The sequence below is a fragment of the Neolamprologus multifasciatus genome, chromosome 18 (assembly GCF_963576455.1).
Source record: "Neolamprologus multifasciatus chromosome 18, fNeoMul1.2, whole genome shotgun sequence".
Classification (NCBI taxonomy): Eukaryota; Metazoa; Chordata; class Actinopteri; order Cichliformes; family Cichlidae; genus Neolamprologus; species Neolamprologus multifasciatus.
Window position 1 is genome coordinate 15,439,258 of NC_140456.1, and position 22,023 is coordinate 15,461,280.

The 22,023-nt window shown below is 40.4% G+C and overlaps 1 protein-coding gene across 2 annotated transcripts in view; it reads left to right on the forward strand.

Moving 5' to 3' along the window:
- Positions 1-10,385: 10,385 nt before the first annotated feature.
- egfra (epidermal growth factor receptor a (erythroblastic leukemia viral (v-erb-b) oncogene homolog, avian)) overlaps positions 10,386-22,023 on the forward strand; it is a 44,833-nt gene continuing 33,195 nt past the window's right edge. For both annotated transcript variants that reach the window (XM_085142193.1, XM_085142192.1), the window contains exon 1: positions 10,386-10,702. In XM_085142193.1, the coding sequence (XP_084998319.1) occupies positions 10,588-10,702 (115 nt within the window). In that variant the 5' untranslated portion in view covers positions 10,386-10,587. The remainder of the gene's footprint in view (positions 10,703-22,023) is intronic.

Sequence of the window (22,023 nt, forward strand, 5' to 3'; positions counted from 1 at the left end):
ATGTCATGGAGACCACATGCTCCGACAAGTTGAACGTGGCTCAGAGCCAAAGACCAGGGGCCTCATCAGGAGAGGTAAACCATAATGCAATAAGACGAGCATGCACGAGCACACGCGCATGTGTTTGTTTGTGCGTGTGCACGTGAACTCGGTATTACAAACCAAACAATTCCTAAAATCAAATATTTGCCTTTACTATTTTATTTACTAAGTTTAGCTTAAGGAGAATTGCCTTGAGGGGGGCCAGATGGTGCGATACAAGGTAATCTCACTGGCTTCTCTAATTAAACCTAATTAATTGGTGGCTGACAGTTTGCTGTGAATGCCTGGGGCCTTTCAACCATACCACTGCAGACAGGATTTAGCATGCTATTATTAAAGCTTTTAGGGATTCACTCACATCTAATCTCAGCCTTGCAGTATCTCACATGTCATGAATATGGCAGCCATGACAGTCCAAACTAGAGCAGTGAGATTCACAGGAAGGAGTCAAAGAGTTAATGCTATACACTCGAAGCAGATTAATCTGCATTATGAAGATGCTGAAACAAAATTTTCCAGGAGAACCACCTAATGTACAATTATGCTTTCTACAAAAAGGTAATCACGAGTTCTCAAATAAATGATCTACTTATTGTTGTGCCTTATATCTACTTTAGGAAAAAAAAGGTCTCTCACATTTAAATGCTAAACAGTAGAGCTTTCCCAGGGTTTTTATTCCAGCTTAATTAAAATGCATCCTTTTGTGAGGACAATGTAAAAACACAGTAAATGGGTCCTTTATCATTTCTGACAGCCCATTGTAAATTACTTTTCCCCCCCACTCAAACAATAAGCCAAAATATAGTTTGTTTTGTGTTAATCTATCACACGAGCAAAAGAAAGCATTAAACTTCCCGTCTGAGAAGCTGGAACCAGCTAAAGTTTGTAGAAGATCAAAAACTGCTGCTATGCTACTAAACTGCTTCATTTGTGTTGGTTATCTGCATCCTCCTTCTCTGGATCATAACTAGGGATGCTACGGCTCCGAGTGACAGCTGATCCTGTATGATCCCGTATTTTTTAATCTTCTTTTTTGCTTCTTCAGCGCAGTCTCAACCCTGCCATGTACAAGAAGCAGCACAAAGACATAACAACAGCAGCAGCGGCAGTGGGGGTTGTTATTTTGTTGCACGTGTTTTAAAACTATATATATATTTTGGGATGTTGCCAGTCCACCTGGGCTTTGTCATGCTTATCAGATATAAGACCTTAGGGATAAAGGGGTAATCTCCATCAGAAACATGGTCACATACTGTACCAGTTCTGCCTCGTTGAACCACTTAATAAGAGTCCTTGTATAAACATTAGTCAAAGAAATGTTTTTAGAGGTTGAGGATTATTTATGCTGCTCAACTTTTACTGCACTTCAAAGACCTCAAGCTGCAAATATGAGCTTGATTAATTAACTCGTACTGCTAATCTATAATCTTACTTGAGGAACAAATACCGCAACACGCAGTGCTTATTTAGCATGAGAGATGGAAAATGTGAGACTATTACAAGGTAGCACATGCAATTATTTTACCAGCCGTAGCTGTCATCTCTCATCCTCTGAACACGTTCGCCTCTCTCTTTCTTTATCTTACTCTGTTTTGATTTCCTGGTTCTGGCTATTATTCTTGTTTGTTCAGTGTTTCTGCTTTGTCAGCTCTCCAAGACACACAGAGCCTCAGAGCAGAATGTGGATGGCGACTGCAACGCCTTTCTTTCAGACTGTGAAACATTTCGTAATTGAAATATTGGCCACTGGTGTAGAAATTGGTCTCTGGAAAGAAGCCAAGGTGATTTCTCTCTCCCTTTTTTCCCTCTCTGCCTCAAATGTGGCTGAGTGTCAGACAAACCTTATGATGCTCAATCATCCAGGTAAGTAAATCTCCAAAAGTTGATTCTGTTCATCTGGACGTAGCGTTTTGTGGGAGAAATGTTTTGTCACTTCTTCAGTCTCATCTGACTGCAGGTTTCCCCAATCTTATAAACAGTACATTTGCATAATGACTGAAACCAGCCCACTGAAGAACAATTGGCTGGGAGGTCAGTTCCATAATCTTAATTATGCAAATTCTCATGACCATTGATCAACAACCACTGACCAAAACCCACTGATCAATGGCCATGAGTACCATTCACAGAGAGTTGGGGAATGGCTGCAATCACAGCATTGTAAGATGGCAAAAGATGTACCCTTAGGCCCCCTCCTTGATTCAGAGATGGTCTTTCCCTCCATCCATCCATCCATTCGCTTCCGCTTATCCTTTTCAGGGTTGCGGGGGGCGCTGCAGCCTATCCCAGCTGTCATAGGGCGAGAGGCGGGGTACACCCTGGACAGGTCGCCAGTCTGTCGCAGGGCCAACACACAGAGACAGATAACCATTTGCACTCACATTCATTCACACATTCACACCTAATGACAATTTGGATTATCCAATTAACCTATCCCCACAAGCTGCATGTCTTTGGATGGTGGGAGGAAGCCAGAGTACCCGGAGGGAACCCACGCAAACACGGGGAGAACATGCAAACTCCACACAGAAAGACCCCGGCCTGATGTTGGAATTGAACTCAGGACCTTCTTGCTGTGCGGCAACAGTGCTAACCACCGTGCCACCGTGCTGCCCTTGTCATGTAAATTGCCTCCTTGACTCCGCGCTCAAACCAGCGTTCCTCTGAATCTTTTAGTGAAAGTACAACAGGAATATTTTACCTCCCTGGCTCGCTTTATGAACTTTGTACCAATTTATATCTTCATTGTGTTTCCTTAGTTTACAATATTGGTCTTATTGGTATCTTATCTTATTGGTATATATGTATGATTTCTATACATTGTACATCAGATGACCACTTTGGTTGTAAGATTCAGAATATTATGTATTAAAAGATAGATATTTTAAATGAGAATAAGAAAGAAAATTATTTATTTGTGTCCCTCTTTCCCTGTTAATGCCCAGCCTGCCCCCCTGTCAAAATTTTTGCTAGATCCTCCTCTGCACAGTGACCAGCTGTCAGCTACTTAGAAAAGGATCCTGGTGTTATTTGTCTCTCAGAAACAGTTCATAACTTCCCTTCAACTCATTCATGTCACCTAAAAGGTAAACCTGTTTCACCTGTTCAGCTCTGATGATTCAGTAAAAACATCTCCTGGTTTCATCTTCATGTTTCCCTCTCAACAGATATCCAAACCGATATCATGACCAGCAGCTTTTACCGATGTGGCTCCAGCAAACATCAGGTGATACTAGAAAGTAATGTTAAATAAATTCTATCAACAGCGTATCAAGCTTAAACGTGCTGCTGTTGTTTAGCACGACATCCGCTGATTTCCTCGTTCTGGCGCAAAATGGGCAATAAACAAACAAGAGAGACGAGACTAGTGGCGACAGAAAAGCCGATCAGCTGATCACTGATCAGTTTCGTGATTGAAGTAGCAACAGGAGAGGGAGGGGGAGAGGATGAGAGAAGAAGAGGCAGCAGCGTGAAGAGAAAGAATAACTCCAGCTTTGTGTCTTTTTTTCATTCTAGCTGAAGAAAGGGACAAATAGCGTTCCTTTTCACCTCAATACCAGGTGGTCGGTTGCATCTGACCACCTCGGATAAAACACATTATTGTCATGGAGTGGTCTAGCTAGTCTACAGACCTCAGTCCTACAGAAAGCAGCCAGCAGCATCCAAGAAACCTGAAGGGTTTAGTGAGTTTCTGCAAAGACGAGTGGGTCAAAATCCCCCGAGATGTGTACAAACCTGGTGACCATCTATAAGAAACATGTTCCTGCTGTGCTTGTCAACAAAGGTTTCTCAACAAAGAACTAAGTCATGTTTCGCTTGTGGATCAAATACTCATAAACAACAAGGGCCACTGACTTTTTTTCTTTTTTTTAGCAATCACAATACAAAGAACAGTCAAATTGACAGTTGCACCACGACCATAGCACAGGTAACAAAAGCTCACTGTGCCGTCTCAAGTGAAACGTTAGCCTCCCATTAGGTAATTTCTCCTCGAGGAGAATGGTTATAATTTCACCAGACAAAATAACCCCTTCCTCCAACAGTACGAGCAAAGACGCTTTGCTGTGCCATTAGGCTGCGATAATGAAATAAACCCTAGTGTGAAAAATGATTTCCATCACTTCTGTCCCCATAGAGTCTGATATGTGTACAACAACAAACACATCTGAGCAGCTTGACGTCCAATTAGGCTCAGCTCTCATAAGACAGACACTCTGTCAGCACTCTCAAGACATTTTGTACATTCAACCCCTGCTTGACACTGATTCTGACGACTGTCTTTCGTACATCGCCAAATGAATACGGATAACATCAAAACAGGATGTCAAAACTTACTGTTGGCCTTGTTTTTATGGGCACATTCAGTGAGGCCTCTGAAAGTTATAGGCCTTGGTATCCTGGATGAGTCATCATCATACTAGCTTTTTCTGCCTAGGTGTTTACTTAAAATAGATCCAGGTCTTCTGCAACGTGACAAAAATCCACCACTAAGCAGACGTTTGCCTGTAAAACAATGCTGTAAGTACATATTTGTCTCTCTATAGTCCAGTTGCAGCCACTTGGGTCAGTGTTATTACATAAAAAATACGTAAGGATTGAAATCACACCAAAAACAGACAGAACCAGTCTCTGTTAAAGCTGCATTAGAAAATCGTGACAAGGAAAAGAAACCAGTCTTACTTGTTATCATCTATCGTCCACCTGGGCCTTACACAGAGTTTCTGTCTGATTTCTCAGACTTTATATCTAATTTAGTTCTGAGCTCAGATAAAATAATTATTGTGGGTGATTTTAACATCCATGTAGATGCTAAAAATGACAGCCTCAACATGGCATTTAATCTGTTGTTAGACTCAATTGGTTTCTCTCAAAATGTAAAAGAACCCACCCACCACTTTAATCACACTCTAGATCTTGTTTTAACATATGGCATAGAAACTGAACATTTAACAGTGTTTCCTGAAAACCCTCTCCTGTCTGATCATTTCTTGATAACATTTACATTTACAATAATTGATTACGCAGCAGTGGAGAGTGGACTTTATCAAAGTAGATGTCTTTCTGAAAGCGCTGTAACTAAGTTTAAGAATATAATCCAGCCACTGTTATCATCGTCAATGCCCTGTACCAACACAGAGCAGAGCAGCTATCTGAACGCTACCCCAACAGAGGTCGATTATCTTGTTAATAATTTCACCTCCTCACTACGTACGACTCTGGATACTGTAGCTCCAGTGAAAACTAAGGTCTCTAATCAGAAGTACCTGACCCCGTGGTATAATTCTCAAACACGTACCCTAAAGCAGATGACTCGTAATCTGGAGAGGAAATGGCGTGCCACAAATTTAGAGGATCATCATTTAGCCTGGAGAAATAGTTTGTTGCTTTATAAGAAAGCCCTCCGCAAAGCCAGAACAGCTTACTACTCATCACTGATTGAAGAAAATAAGAACAACCCCAGGTTTCTCTTCAGCACTGTAGCCAGGCTGACAAAAAGTCAGAGCTCTTTTGAGCCAACCATCCCTTTAACGTTAACTAGTGATGACTTCATGAACTTCTTCACAAATAAAATTTTATCATTAGAGAAAAAATTACCAATAATCATCCCACAGATGTAATATTATCTACAGCTACTCTTAGTTCCATTGATGTTAAGTTAGACTCTTTTTTTCCAATCGATCTTTCTGAGTTAACTTCAATAATTACTTCCTCCAAACCATCAACGTGTCTTTTAGACCCCATTCCTACAAAACTGCTCAAAGAAGTCCTGCCATTGGTTAATTCTTCGATCTTATATATGATCAACCTGTCTCTAATAATCGGCTATGTACCACAGGCCTTCAAGGTGGCTGCAGTTAAACCTTTACTCAAAAAGCCATCTCTAGACCCAGCAGTCTTAGCTAATTATAGGCCAATCTCCAACCTTCCTTTCATATCAAAAATCCTTGAAAGAGTAGTTGTCAAACAGCTAACAGATCATCTGCAGAGGAATGGTTTATTTGAAGAGTTTCAGTCAGGTTTCAGAGTTCATCACAGCACAGAAACAGCTTTATTGAAGGTTACAAATGATCTTCTTATGGCCTCTGACAGTGGACTCATCTCTGTGCTTGTCCTTCTTGACCTTAGTGCAGCATTCGATACTGTTGACCATAATATCCTATTAGAGCGATTAGAACATGCTGTAGGTATTACAGGTATTGCACTGCAGTGGTTTGTATCATATCTATCTAATAGACTCCAATTTGTGCATGTAAATGGAGAGTCCTCTTCACACACTGAGGTTAATTATGGAGTTCCACAGGGTTCGGTGCTAGGACCAATTCTGTTTACATTATACATGCTTCCCCTAGGCAGCATCATTAGAAGACATAGCATACATTTTCACTGCTATGCAGATGACACCCAGCTCTATCTGTCCATGAAGCCAGATAACACACACCAATTAGTTAAACTGCAGGAATGTCTTAAAGACATAAAGACTTGGATGGCCACTAACTTTCTGCTTCTTAACTCAGATAAAACTGAGGTCATTGTACTCGGCGCTGAAAAGCTTAGAAATATGGTATCTAACCAGATTCTTACTCTGGATGGCATTACCTTGGCCTCCAGTAACACTGTGAGGAACCTTGGAGTCATTTTTGACCAGGATATGTCCTTCAACGCACATATTAAACAAATATGTAAGACTGCGTTCTTCCATTTGCGCAACATCTCTAAAATTAGAAATATCCTGTCTCAGAGTGACGCTGAAAAACTAGTTCATGCATTTATTACTTCCAGGCTAGACTACTGCAATTCATTATTATCAGGATGTCCAAAAAACTCACTGAAAAGCCTTCAGTTAATCCAAAATGCTGCAGCAAGAGTACTGACAGGGACTAGAAAGAGAGAGCATATTTCTCCTGTTTTGGCTTCCCTTCATTGGCTTCCTGTTAAATCCAGAATTGAATTCAAAATCCTGCTCCTCACATACAAGGTCTTAAATAATCAGGCCCCATCTTATCTTAATGACCTTGTAGTACCATATCACCCTATTAGAGCACTTCGCTCTCGCTCTGCAGGCCTACTTGTTGTTCCTAGAGTATTTAAAAGTAGAATGGGAGGGAGAGCCTTCAGTTTTCAGGCCCCTCTTCTGTGGAACCAGCTTCCAGTTTGGATTCAGGAGACAGACACTATCTCTACTTTTAAGATTAGGCTTAAAACCTTCCTTTTTGCTAAAGCATATAGTTAGGGCTGGACCAGGTGACCCTGAATCCTCCCTTAGTTATGCTGCAATAGATGTAGGCTGCCGGGGGATTCCCATGATGCATTGAGTTTTTCCTTTCCAGTCACCTTTCTCACTCACTATGTATTAACTGACCTCTCTGTATTGAATCGTATCTGTTATTAATCTCTGTCTCTCTTCCACAGCATGTCTTTATCCTGTCTTCCTTCTCTCACCCCAACCGGTCGCAGCAGATGGCCGCCCCTCCCTGAGCCTGGTTCTGCCGGAGGTTTCTTCCTGTTAAAAGGGAGTTTTTCCTTTCCACTGTCGCCAAAGTGCTTGCTCATAGGGGGTCATATGATTGTTGGGCTTTTCTCTGTATCTATGAAGCGCCTTGAGGCGACATTTGTTGTGATTTGGCGCTATATAAATAAAATTGAATTGAATTGAATTGGAATGTGGCCACCTTTCAGTAAATATTGGCTTAACCAGCAGGAAGTACAGGAAAACCAGTCAATGTTTAATCATTTTGCACTATCCTTATTTACAATTCAGATATTTATTTAAACAAATATTTATTTGTTTTTTTTTAAAGTGAATATGTATTTGATTTTGATTAGATATCATCAATTACTATATAAACTAATAAATATCAGTCTGATTTTAATGCAGCTATACATTTTTGTAGTTTTCAGTATTAGTGCACTCACTGGGCACCTTATCAGGTAAATCTGCTCAACTGATTGTTGATCCAAATATCTAATCTGCTAATCACCTGGCAGTAACTCAGTTTCACGTGATCAAGACAACATGCTAAAGTACAAATTGAGTATCAGACTGGGGCAGAAATGTGATTTAGGTGTTGAGATCAGCCGAGCTGGTCTGAGTATTTCAGTATCTGCTGGTCTGCTGGGATTTTCCCACACAGCCATCTCCAGGTTCTTCCTCTGGTCTGGAAAAGAAGCATTAAAAAATCCAGTGAGTAGCAGTTTTATGCACAAAAATGCCTTGTTCACGTCACAGGTCAGAGGACAATGGCCAGACTGCTATAAGCTGAGTGGAAGGCAAAAAATTGAGATGAACACTTATTACAACCAAAGTGTGCAGAAGAGCATCTCTGAATGCACGACACAGCAGCAGAAGACCACAACGTGTCATACCTGCCAGTAAAGAACAAGAAACTGAGGCTCATCACAACTGAATTCAATTCAATTTTATTTATATAGCGCCAAATCACAACAACAGTTGCCTCAAGGCGCTTCAAATTGTACAGTAGAGCCTATAATAATAGATACGGAGAAAAACCCAACAATCATATGACCCCCTATGAGCAAGCACTTTGGTGACAGTGGGAAGGAAAAACTCCCTTTTCACAGGAAGAAACCTCCAGCAGAACCAGGCTCAGGGAGGGGCGGGGCCATCTGCTGTGGCCGGTTGGGGTGAGAGAGGGAAGACAGGATAAAGACATGCTGTGAAGAGAGACAGAGATTAATAACACGTGTGATTCAATGAGGTCTGTTAACACATAGTGAGTGAGAAAGGTGACTGGAAAGGAAAAACTCAATGCATCTTGGGAATCCCCGGCAGCCTACGTCTATTGCAGCATAACTAAGGGAGGATTCAGGGTCACCTGGACCAGCCCTAACTATATGCTTTAGCAAAAAGGAAAGTTTTAAGCCTAATCTTAAAAGTAGAGATAGTGTCTGTCTCCCGAATACAAACTGGAAGCTGGTTCCACAGAAGAGGGGCCTGAAAACTGAAGGCTCTCCCTCCCATTCTTCTTTTAAATACTCTAGGAACAACAAGTAGGCCTGCAGCGCGAGAGCGAAGTGCTCTAATAGGGTGATATGGTACTACAAGGTCATTAAGATAAGATGGGGCCTGATTATTTAAGACCTTGTATGTGAGGAGCAGGATTTTGAATTGAACTGAGCATCCTTCAAAAGCCACAGCCTACCTGAGGATTGTTGCTGACCATGTCCATCTTATTATGGCTTCTTACAACGATCAGACAGCTCAGATTTTCTCAAACTGATTGCTTGAACATAACCTCTGTACTTATACAGCCTCCAGTTACCAGATTCCAGTCCAATAGAGGACTTTTGGAATGTGATGGAACAGGAAATTCGGATATGCAGCCGACAAATCTGCAGCAATTGTGTCATGCTTAATATGGACAAAAATCTTTGGGGAATGTTTCCAGCGGACTGTTGAATCTATGCTACAAACAATTAAGGTGGTTAAGGCAAATGCAGTCCAACGTGGTGTAACTGTGTTGTGCCAAAAAGTAATTTGCAGTGTTTCTATTTTCTATGTGTAATGGCAAATGCTGACCATACTCAAGAAGATTTTTTAGGGAGATATATATAAAACAAAGAAATAACCTGTTTTCCAAGTGTCTTCATGACTCTGATGTGTTATTTGCTTCAATTTCCAATGGTCTCATCTGTTGATAAAGACATTTTTAATGTCAATTACACTTTTATTTACCCAGATAAATAAAGAATATATAAATGTCACTTTCAAACAAACAAACAAAAAAAAACCAACCCTGATTTCACCTTCTATGCTCTGGCTAAATATGGTCCACAACTCATTTACCACAATTTAAATACAACCATTTTTGGCACAAAATTAACAAGGATTTTTTTTTCCTTTTGCTTATTTGTTTATTTGTTTATTTTCGTATTTATGACAAATTTCAAAAATAGAAATTAAAATGTACTGATGAAAGAAGACAGCTGATATTCCATTCATCGAATATCGACGAGGCTCTTTCAGGTTGTCAGTGACTTTATGAGGGACATCTTCCTCTTTTGCTTGTTTGTCTTTTTCTTCACCAAACTAAGAAAACAGACCATAAAAGTCGGTGTTTCTGTTCTGCAGCTACTGAGCTACTGTTATTGCCGTTGTTTGCTCAAGGAAGTTTATTCAGCTTTTTTTTATTTGTACATGTTTTAATGCACGCTGCAGCTCACATTATGGCCACTTTTCTACAGTGCAGTCCATTTTCCGAAAACACTGCCTTTCTTTCCCCCTTTTTTTTTTTCGTTTTTTCCTGTTTGCTTTGTGCAGTTCTTTGTACATCCGGCGTGTACCTGCGCGAGAGGCGCATCTGTCCTACCTCGTGGTGACGTCAGATCAAGCCAGTAGTTTGTCCTCACTCGCTGCCTGAGCTGGGACTGCTGAAGATATCTGCGAGGAGGAGGAGGAGGAGCTGTCAAAGTTTGAGTTGCCCACAGAAGGAAAAGTCTTTTTTACTCAACGAGCAGAGAGGGAGAGGGAAAAGGCGACGTTTTTAAGTTTTGGGAAAGCGGAATATCTCGGCTTGTTGGCATGGAATGACACCTTCTCACCGGGAGCTTCAAAATAACACGATGGCAGCCCGTTTTCTCAAGTGGATCAGTCTCACGTCTCTGCTTTGGCTGAGCTTCTGCGGTCTGGCAGAAAATAAAGGTATGTGAGGTGTACGTAGTTGGGTCTTAATGGTAAGCAGGCTTTCACTTTCTTCTCTGTCAGCGTTAACTTAAAATCACAGAGAAATCTCGGGCCGGTCACGAAGCCGCAGAGAAACTTGATCCAGAATAGGAGGGAGGGGGGGAAAGTTTCTCACAGTCTCGCTGCTCCGGCTGTAACCTGGTTAAAGCTACAGAGGGGCTCAGAAGAGGTTAGTCACTGAAAACGAACACACTGATTTTATTTTATTTTATTTTTTTAAAGAAAGAAAGAAACGAGAAAAAAGTGATTTTTCCTTTTAGTCAATTGTTCAAATCTTTCCCCACCAAAAAAAAATCTGGCACTGACCGTGCCGAGAAAATCTGCACCACTCTGAGGATCATGCAGGCAGGCAACGGATGTGGATTTGGGGAATTTCAGCCTTTTATTCTCGTCTGTTTATGAAATGTGCGAGCACTGTGTGAGCTTTCCATACTCCGTTTTGTGACAAAACTCTTACTGGCATATGCTGAAGTACACTTCATAAATGTGGATTTCTTATCCTTTCTCACAGACCAGATCTCACACCAGCGGCCACATTTGTTTGTTAGTATTTTAAGCATCTTCAGACGTGATAAACATCTGATCCTAGATCAGCTCGAACATTCTCCTTAGTCGACTTGCGCAAACGATATGAAGTAGGGTTTTGTTTAAGTGTTCTTTTGGCCCTGAAAATAAGGTCAAAGTATTCTTATTATTTTTAAAGATAGCAGTGTTATGACTGTTCCTTTACTTTTCTCCCCCTATTTTCAGTATCCTTGAGTTATTTAGAAAATCAGTAGTACATTGTTAGCCTACTTTCAAAAACGTACAAATTATCTATATATATATATATATATATATATATATATATAGATAGATAGATAGATAGATAGATAGATAGATAGATAGATATATTATTTACTCCTTGTTGGTTTGAGTTACTCAGGACCCACAGATGCCAGATGTTAGGAGAGAAAGTGACCAAACATATCACTTTACTCCCTAATGGATTTAACCTCCTATTCTCATGAATCATGTATCATTATTCATTACAGTGTTGTTCCCCTTTTTAAGCGGATAAGCGTGTACTCATAGTGCCACCGGCCCACGTGCAAGCCCCATCTCTCCTGTCTGGTTCCACGAGTGGAGACCAGTGCCACTTTGAAGAGAACCATAACAAATCAAAAGTGTTTGTGAGCCAAAAAGACAGAGTCCCTAAATATTTCTGGGCTTCTAAACAAACTGGACATTTCATGCAGCAGCAAGTCTCCCACAGTAAATAAGGATTTTGGAATTTTATTAAGACAAGAGAAGATTAGTGATGAGCAGCTGTGATGACAGATACGCTGTGCAGTACCATTAGGTTTAATTACACTTCTTTTTGTTAGTTTTTTTTTTTTTACAACTGATCCCAATTTAATTTCCAGTGAAATGTGAGCTACAACATATGTTTTTGACAGTTCAAATTGTTGTTGTTGATTCGTGTCTTTTTGGCCAGGGGCTGAGACAGATGTTTCTATGTGCCACGCTGTGTTTTAACTAGCACACAGTGTCCAGAGCAGTCAAATTGATTTGAACAAGATGGCAAATACATCTCCATGAAGCTCCTTTGGAATCAAAAGTTCAAATAACAAACTATTGGATATTTGGGCTGTTGTGCAATCGTAATAAACTCAAGTAACATGTAAATGAAATCGTGTTATTGATTAAAGAAAGAGTTACTAGGGGGGGTTGTGCCACCGCTGTGCTGCAGGTTTATCCAGTAACTTGAGAAGAAACCAAATATGGAGTGAGTTTATTAATAATTACATGATGAACACTTGAAAACTTGAGCTGTTTAGTGCTTGGATTATAGTCTTGTCTTGGGGAGATTTACATGTGTATGTACAAAGACATGCTGATACCAGTCTACTTACTGTAGGACTGGATATACATGATATTACTATGGTAGTAATGGGGGTGCAGGTGTGTTACGCCTTCTAGTATTTAATTACTTTTCCTGAGGTTTTACATTTTTACGGGCACACCCTCTCAATATTTTTATTGTGATATTTATGGAGATGTCATATTCATACATTTTCTTCTCCAATGTCACACTTGTTCTGAAAACTGTACTGGCTGTCACAGGGCAAGAGGTGGGGTACATCCTGGACAGACAAAGACACATCTTCACCTATGGGCAATTTAGAATCACCAATTAACCTAGCATTCATGTCTTTGGACTGTGGGAGTACCCACACAGGACAAACTCCCCAGTAAATGCCCCAGCTGTTTGGTAGATTTGATCCAATGCCTTTTTTGTTGTAAAGTGATGGTGCTAGCCACCACATCACCATGCCACTCCAGCTTAAGCTTTAGAAAAAAGTAGGGTCGTTTTCTTAGGACACCAAGGAGAGTGTAATCCTTGGACTTTAAAAAGACAAGACCAGCAGTTGCACATTTTCCAGGGATGCTTGACTAGTCAGTCTAACTAAGCAGTGTCTGTTTGACCTATTAAAATGTGTTTGTGTTGCTGGGAAGCAAATGAACATCTGGCCAGTGGTTTACACTTAGGAGAAGCAAAAAAAAAAAGAAAGGAAAATGTAAGTTTATAAAAATTTGAAATTGGTTGAGATCATGGAAACTTTTTTGCATATTGTTCTGTGTTTGGACTCCTGTTTTTTGTTGATTTTTATCTAAGTTTACAGATTATGTGACCTATTTGACCCTGGAGGTCTCTGTGCTGGAACTGAGTTTCTGTCATGGAAACACAATCAGCGGCATTTTTTTAAAGGTTTCACTGAAGAGGCCACCTGGTAGAGCTAAAATACATGCAGAACTGCCGCTGGCAAGATTCAAGAAGCATTACAGATGTAACTTTGTATTTATTATAATTATAACTTCATATTTACTTTGGAGGCATAGCTCTGGTAATCCAAAGAAGCAATTAAATCAGCCAAAGTTGCCATCTGTGATGATTTAGCTTATTACATTTCTACACTTTGCTTGCCCTTTTAGCCCACCTGGTTCTAGGGGTGCTATAGACAGCCCATTAAGGCTTTTGGAAATGAATTTGAGATTTGATAATGCAGAAGCTTTTCCCTCAGGATGCCCACCTGTCACTCTTGTGTTCCTCCTGCAAAATGGAAAAGCTCCTCGTTCCTTACACTGGCATAATTAGTTTGTTAATGCGAGTAATGCCCACAGCTTCGCCCAGCAGTCGACCGCAAGTAATAACGGATGATTTATTTCACATTTGCTAAATGGTTTTAGAATGATTACTCCTTTGTGACTGTTTGTGACTGGCTTTGTACTGCAAAGGCGATGATTATATATTTTCTTTTATTGTGCACTCAGAAATTTCTAAGCACTTCTACTTTTTATTGTAGAATGATGCCAAGCTGGAAATATGCAGTAAAATCTTCCTAAGAGCCACTCTAACTGACACATGAGTTAACCAGTGAAAGATGAAACTAATCACAGGAGCATGTCAAGAGCTAAATCCTTAATCCCTAATGCGAGGCTCCCTCGCTTGCTTTTGACACAATGTAACCCGCTTATATCAATATGCTCCCCCCCCCCCCCCCCCCCCCCCCCAAGTTAATCAAGTTCTGGATAGAAAGCGATAGAAAGATAGGAGGAAGTCTGCCTCAATCACTGCATTTACATCTGCTTGCACACCTGCAAAAGTTAAGCTGAATCATGACAACATTTCAGTCCTGCAGTGCATCCTGAGTAAGTGCTTTTCCCTGTGTAACAAGCCAGCTTCCCCCATAAGTCATCTGTTTTTTTCTTTTCTTTTTTCATCACTTTAAGAAACCCATTTCTTTTCTAGGATTGGATGAATGTTAGTAGTGAAATATAGTTTATGATCTTGTGTAATCCTAGAACATCTTGCATGCATTTTAGTGTTCTGAGTGATCCTAGTACTGCTGTGGCTGCTTCTATCTCTTGCAGGTCCGCTGATGACCTTCCCAGATTTACATCTGCTGCAGTCATTGTCAGATATCATGTTTTTTTTTTTCCTTAATGTTTGGGCCATGGGAGCAGGAATATAATTTCTTCGTCCTTCTTCTGCCTTCTCTACTTGCTTTGATGAACTGCACCAGGTCTGAGCAACATAGACTGCTGCAGAGGTGCAGGATTTCGGTTTCACCCTGTGACAATAGTGCCTCTGTAGAAAGCGGGTTATCTGGCAGCACTGATACTTTTGTTGAGCAACTGAGATCTGTGCTGTGTAGCAGACGCACCCGAGGCTAGACATCCATGTCATCAAGAGGAAGCCTAGAAGTGAAGCAGCTTTTGTTCTTTTTACCTCATTTCTTTTTTCTGAAAAGACAATAAAATCTATTGTGTTGACCTACAAGTCAAGTTGCACTTCTGTAAATGTTATGCATTTGGTTCCACTACCATGAAGCATAAACCCAGAAATCCTCGAAAGCCTAAAGAAGAAGTTTCTTCGATGAGTGATGAAACATTTCTCCAGATGAGCAGAATCAGCTTTCTGGGGTGTAGCGTGTAGACTTTAGGCAATATTATCCATTAAATGCTCCAAAAGCCACCAACACCACAAACAGAATCTTGTTCATTGAAGACTCGATAGTTTATAGACAGTAACCAATGGATATTCACAGCATTTGTGCAAAAGCCATCGCTCCTTACCATACAGACTGTTTATCTCAAGGCAACTGAGGCTTGCTCAAACATGACTGGTCAAAAGAATTCAGACTACAAAAGGAGGACAGATTGAAACCAAACAGCTAGAATACTAAAAAAAACAAAAACAAAAAGAACTGCAACCATTGCTGCAGATTAATGTTCATATTGAGATATGTGTTTATAGTGGCAATGGGGATTGTCTGACTTTTGGAGCCAGCCTCAAGTGGTCTGGATTGCAGTCTTTAAAAACTTTGTTTTCTCAGTCAGTAAACCAGTGTTTTTACTGCAATAACTAAAGATGCTACCCATTCTGTAGTTTATATACATTAAGTGAGAAACCAGCATGGAGTAAGGGGCTAGATATGTGGGTTACTTATGGTAACAAAGCCATCCGCAGCACTTTATGGCCTTTCCATGATCCGCTGGTTGTGCATGGAGTATTCAGTGGAAAGAGACCCAGAGTTGAGCTGGAAAAAAAGGCTTTCTGCTATCTCTCATCTCATCAAGTGCAGTGTCGTGTCAAAAGGGAAAGGAGGCCAAAGCTCCAATAGTTTTATTATGACTGCGTTTGTATGTCTTAAAGAATGCTTTGCTGAGGTAGGTGGGGGAAAGGGGCGTTGTGGGATTGTCACACTTTTGTCTGATTTCATTCTTTTTCCTTTTGGAGTAATGCTTCAAGCCCTTGTTTGGCTGAAAAATGACTTTATCTTTGGTAAACATGCCATACAGCAGCTCACATCTGATTCATAATGTACTAGAAATTCACAGTGTGTTGATAATCAGTGTTTTTCTAGGAGTGCCTCATGTGTAAATATGAAACTTGGGTTAAGCTGCAGTGAAACTGCTGAAACAGTAAGCTGACTTTAGCTGGAAAGTGGGCGCTGAACATATTTCCATCCTGCAGGCTTTTAGCCTGAATGAAAGCCATGGTTCTGCCACACTGCATAGCCTGTTCTGAAACACGTTTTTCCTTAGAAAGAAATAGGTTGGTGTATTTGTATTCAGTGTGGAGCTCTATAGATGTGCATGTCATTGAGATGTCAATGGGACGGACAGGGGTTGTGCACAGATCAAAGGAAGAATCGCAGCAGCAGAGACAAGCAGGAAAGTCGGGATACGCAAACAAACATCAGAAGGATGGAGTGCGATCTTTGACTTTGTTATCCGTGTTTAATTGTTCATCAAAGAGGCCTTGTCTTCTTTTTTTAGTTTGCCGCCGCTTCAGTTTAGCATCCAAATTGCAGATGAGAGTCTCTTAGCATTATCCTGCAGACCTCCTGCAGGTGTGTCGTCACCTCTGTTGACCTCCACGTCATTATGAGGCGCGATGCTTCTAACTGTATCCCGGACAGAAGAGGAATCCCCTACAGGGGCGAGAACAATAGCTTCACAAATAAATGTCCATCTCAGAATATTTCAGAAGAAAGCATTGTTTATGAGGGGTGGTGACCGATCTCAGAAACTTGCTTCCCTAATAGCATTTAGGCTCTTCCTGTGCGGTCTGAGCGTGATTCACTAATGTGAGACTGTGTTAGAGGTTTGGACCTTGTGGCACAATATGGTTAATTAGTCCAGGTTATGTATATGAGTCCCAGCGTTTGTCAAAAACTATTGCATTAAAGGTCCAGGATGTTTAATTGTTCACCACTTTGCAGTGTAGAGATAGGGGCTTTCCTGCTTCTCTTCCTGATTACAAAAGGATGTTAGAGGTCCCCAAGAGCATTTAACCAGAAGCATTATGCTATTTTTTTTTTTATTGGCATGCATTGGCTTTGGTCCATTTTTTTGCTCAAAAGATTTGTTGTTTCCATGCTCACTCCTAACAGTGCTGACAGATACTGATGTAAAATTGTTCTGCTTCAACTGATTTAAATTGACTTCATGCAGCTGACTGTGTAAAGCTTGGCTTGAGAGTGAACATCAAACTTTATCAGCTTAATTTTTGGCAAACACAAATCCTGATGCCTTTCAAAGGAGTTCTGATCAGGCTTGTCTGGTCCGTAGTTTTTATTACGTATGAAAAAGAGTGTTTCCTCTGTTATTAAGGCATTATATGCTCCATTAAATGTTGTCAATCAAGACAGACTTACAATATACGACTCCCTTTTATAGATTGAAAAGGTAGTGCTGTTCAGTAATTTCTAGTCAAATAGAAAACAAAAGGGATTTGTCTTATTTTGTCCAAAGAATTTGGCATGTACTGTGTCTTCAGTGTGGAAAAGAAAAACAGGTTCAGTGATGTTTCTACCTTTTCTCTGTCATTCAGCTTGGCTTACACTTCGGCATTAAGAGAAAATAGGCTTGTTGACTTCATGAATTTAGTTTAAACTCTATGTACACAGGAAAATTGTGTGGTCATGTGCTGTGCTCACATCTACAGACATTCAGAATCTCTTAACTTATTTCTTTTATTCCAGTCTAGACCTCCTTTTCCTGTCATTGAAGATTGATCTGAGCTTACTGGGTGCCAGCTGTGGTGAGCTTCCCTAACAGGAAGGATTCTCTCCTAAAGCAAATTTTAAAGCTTGAAATGAAACAACATTCATAGTCTGTTTGTGGCTGCCTTCTAAATAAGGTAATAGGAGTGCACGCTTGACTGAGAAACACACACAAAGAAAAGGAAACATGAATACATCAGCCTCAGAAACCCCAAGTCTGGACAAAGGGTTCCTTATTCAAGACTTCTTTGACCTTATCTTGTCATGTGGACATGACTTTACAACCCTGTGTCAACAGGGAGAAGAAAGGCATGCCTATTAGCTCAAATTCACGAGGCTGCTGCGTGAATAGCGGAATCAGTTGAGCTGATATTGAATCAGGGCATCAAATCCAAGTTAGATATAAGAGTTTTTTTGGAAATGAAAAGCTCCACTAAGGCACACAGTGTTTAATAGGTTCTGAGAACATGATTACATATTACAATGCAAAAACACTGATATTTAAGTATTGTATTAACTGTGTTAATGATCAGTACAGCTAATCATTCAGATTCCTATACAAATAAAGCTGGGACAGGTGTACTGATATAACTGAATGTAATAGACTGTAAAGCAGCACATCCAATAGTCTAATACTGTGGTCCCTCGCCATAACGCGGTTCACGTTTCGTGGCCTCGCTGTTTCGCAGATTTTTTTTGTGTGCAATTTTGCATGCTTTTTTTTTCTTTTCTTTTCTTTTTTTTTTTACAGCGCATTGTGTTCTGCGTCCTGATTGGCTGTAGACAATTGTCAATCAATCTCGTGCCGTGTCTCCTGTACAGTACAGAATGCGTTCAGCTTGTCAAATTTACATAAATCTTTGATTGCTGGCAGGGTGACTCTGAAGTGCTGTACTGTATGTAAGTTTTCTCCACAACAATGTTGACGAAACGTTTGCACCGTCAAATGTACCTGTGGTAGCACCCAAAAGGCAGAAGAAGATGCTAACCATCACTCAAAACATTGGACTTCTGGACATGCTAAAGGAAGGTAGAAGTTACTGTATTTTACAGATTATAAGGCGCATTAAGCGAAACAAAACATTCAGATAAGTCAAACTTTACTCAACTTATTCTTCTTGCTTCTACCACTTCCATACCATAGATTCATTAATGTTGAATTCTCTCACAGCTGCTCCATTCCCATGTTCTGAACCTGGAAACAGGGTTTGATCTTTGGTTTCATTCTATAATACTGGACTTATTTTTCTACCAAGGTCGAACTTTGAGAGTGTTTAAACAAGAGAGAAAAGTGTGACAATGTTCATGCCTGTCTAACAAAAGTGTATAAAGTGTGCAGTGAGGGGTTTTACAGCCTTAAAACATCTCTATATATAATTGTAAAAAATAAAGCTGACTACTTCGCAGTTTTCACCTTTCACGGGTTATTTTTAGAACGTAACTCCTGTGATAAACGAGGGACTACTGCACCACAAATTTCAACCAATCATTCATATCAAAAGAAGAACCGCTGGACACCAAATGCATTAGGACTTATCGTTTAGTCCTTGTCCAGTTTCTTCACATTCTTTTCAGGACACACTGCTGACCATGCTGAGATATGCCAAGTTCTCAGTTAATAGCTCATTGGGATTCAACTTGTTGGTGCTAAAAGATGCCTATCAAACTCAAACTGCGCTATTGTTGGCATTCTTTGGGAGATTTGTTGAAAGAACAAATTATGTATTTCTAAAATCACTTTAAAAAACTACAAGTAAAGGCATCTCATTGGAAGCAAAATATAAAGAAATAAGGCTTATGTTTATGCCTACAGGTTTGTCTCCAAAACTGAAAGAGCTCTGTGATTACCACCAGGTTATCTTGTGATAGCAAGTAAAGTACAATTCTGACAAGTGAATAACCGTCCTTCCTTATGACAAACCTCTGCCTCAGTTACGAGCAGTTATAACGCTGTTGGCAGAGTTTTGTGGCAGGGTGTGTTAGAGGAGGAAAAGAAGATCAGCTCTTCTCTTGCTTTGGTTCCAGCACTTTAAAAGCCAGCATCACCTCTCGCCGATTTCATCACCATCATAAAACGTGTTTCATCGCAGCCATTAATAGATGAGCTGACAGCGTTGTTCATGATATTGTAGCTGTGGCAGTGACTTCTACAGAGTTGATCCTTGATTTGTTTTACTCCAGCAGCACTAAAATGTAATATACTCAACGCTCCTCGTGAGGTACCTTTTCTAATTGCCTGGTAGGTTTCAACAACACCAATGTTTCGTTGAGCTCAGAATTAATTTCCTGGTGGGACTTTGAGCGGAACATCTTCATTACTGCATGTTTTCATAATTGAAGCCAGAGGCTTGTAAAAAAAAAAAAAACAAGCACTCCTTCACTGGCAGTGTTTCCTTCAATAAAAAAAGATTGAACCCAACCCTGTCATTGCGAGACTTCCCACTAAACCATTAGTCAAGCTCACATATTTTATATACCCACAAATCGTATAACTCTTAAAGCATTACTGATAAATGGTCAATATATACACCTCCATTTTCATTTTCATAACAAACCACTTCAGCTGGGTGGAGGATGGGTTGGGCTGATATGCCCTGGAGAGTGCAAATCTGGACCAGTGCCAGGAAGTAGGATTAGTCCGCTGAACTGTCACTGTATCCACTTCATCAACAACCTCTTCCTGAGCTGATTAGGCAGGAGTCTGAGATTATTATTTGTTTGTCATATCAATCCACTTGTTTTAGTATTATTCTTATTATCAGTCACCAAGATTTGCACAAGATTAAAAATACTTAAAGCCAAATTGGGTTTTCAGGTCAGAGGACACGTAAGCAGGTGACTAAATTTGATTCCTTTTAAACACTCGAGTCACTGACAATATTGGTGTTAGAAAGCCGTCTTTGCTATCTTTCTTTCTTCCTTTTTTGTCCACGTTGGTTACTGTTTAATCCACTGATTCCTTGTGCTTCTGAGCTATAAAATGATCAATAATAAATGTTTGGCAACTGCTGGTTGTTACAAATCTGAAATGGGATTCTGTGTTTGGAGTTGGAAGCATCTTTACATCTGCTGAGCTGTGTTTAAATCACGGTTATATAATGAACAAAGCAATCTCACTACATGGTTCACTGAGGAACTAGACTGAGGCTTTTGATTATGGTAGATGAGACGTTCAGATTTCCTTTTTCCGCCACTTGAGAGATCTTCTCGCTTAAAGGTTAAGTCAGTGTAACCTCAAGGTCCATTTAGTAGCCGCTCTTGAGCTTTCAGTCATGTCAACTTATCTATGCCTGCTCTAGAAATTTGCACTCAAGCAAATTTCCCTAATTTTATTTGTTTATTTTAAAGGAAACCCACCTGGGAGAGTGGGGATTTAGGCTTGTGCATAGTCAGAACTGAGTTCTAACTTACTTTTAGCCAGTATAAAAGACATGCTTAGGCCGCATGCCTGTCTGTTTGAAGACAGGCATGCGGCCATAGGGGAAGGATTGAAGATGGTTGCCTATTTTTTTCTTCTTCTATCTCTGCAGGTTTAATGTTGGAAAGTTTTTTTTGTTTTGTTTTTTTGTCTTTATCCCGGCGTGCACACTTATCGTCCATCCTCTGGTGTAGTCATTAGAATTTGTAGTGTGTGTTTTATAGACTGTGCATCCGAGCCGTGGTCCATGTGTTCAGCAGTGTAGCTGATAGCGAGAAAAGAGTCTAGTCTGCCAAGTCTCATGCCTTTGATGACTGACGCAACGCAGCCAGGCCTGAGGTTGTGCAAACGCCCTTCTCTGTCTCTAGTGAGGGGGTGGCCTCCTCAGTCATAATCAACTTAAGCAAGCAAGCTTTGGACATTGTTTTGGAGCTGCATGTGTGATGTGCTTTTTTTGTCAGGAAAAGGAGAACGCCCCGCACGTTAACAATGGAAGAAAACTGAGCTGTAGGCTTTGGAGAGAGGTGTTTGATGAAAAACTACCAACACTTTCTGTCAGTCCCTGCTATTCATGCTTCTATTGTGGAGATGAAAATACTCCAAAGGTTTTAACAGAGCACTCCCTGGCTTCATGTGCTTGGCAGCGGCCCACCATAGCATCTCAAGCATTTTTACCTTGATGTGTCATCAGGAAGACGTAGCTAAACTGTAAAGCATTTCTGTGCAAATTAAATCGGTCATGCTTTTGGCAAGTACAACACAACACGCAACTAAATACCCTTTCACAGCGCTGAAAAATTATGAGA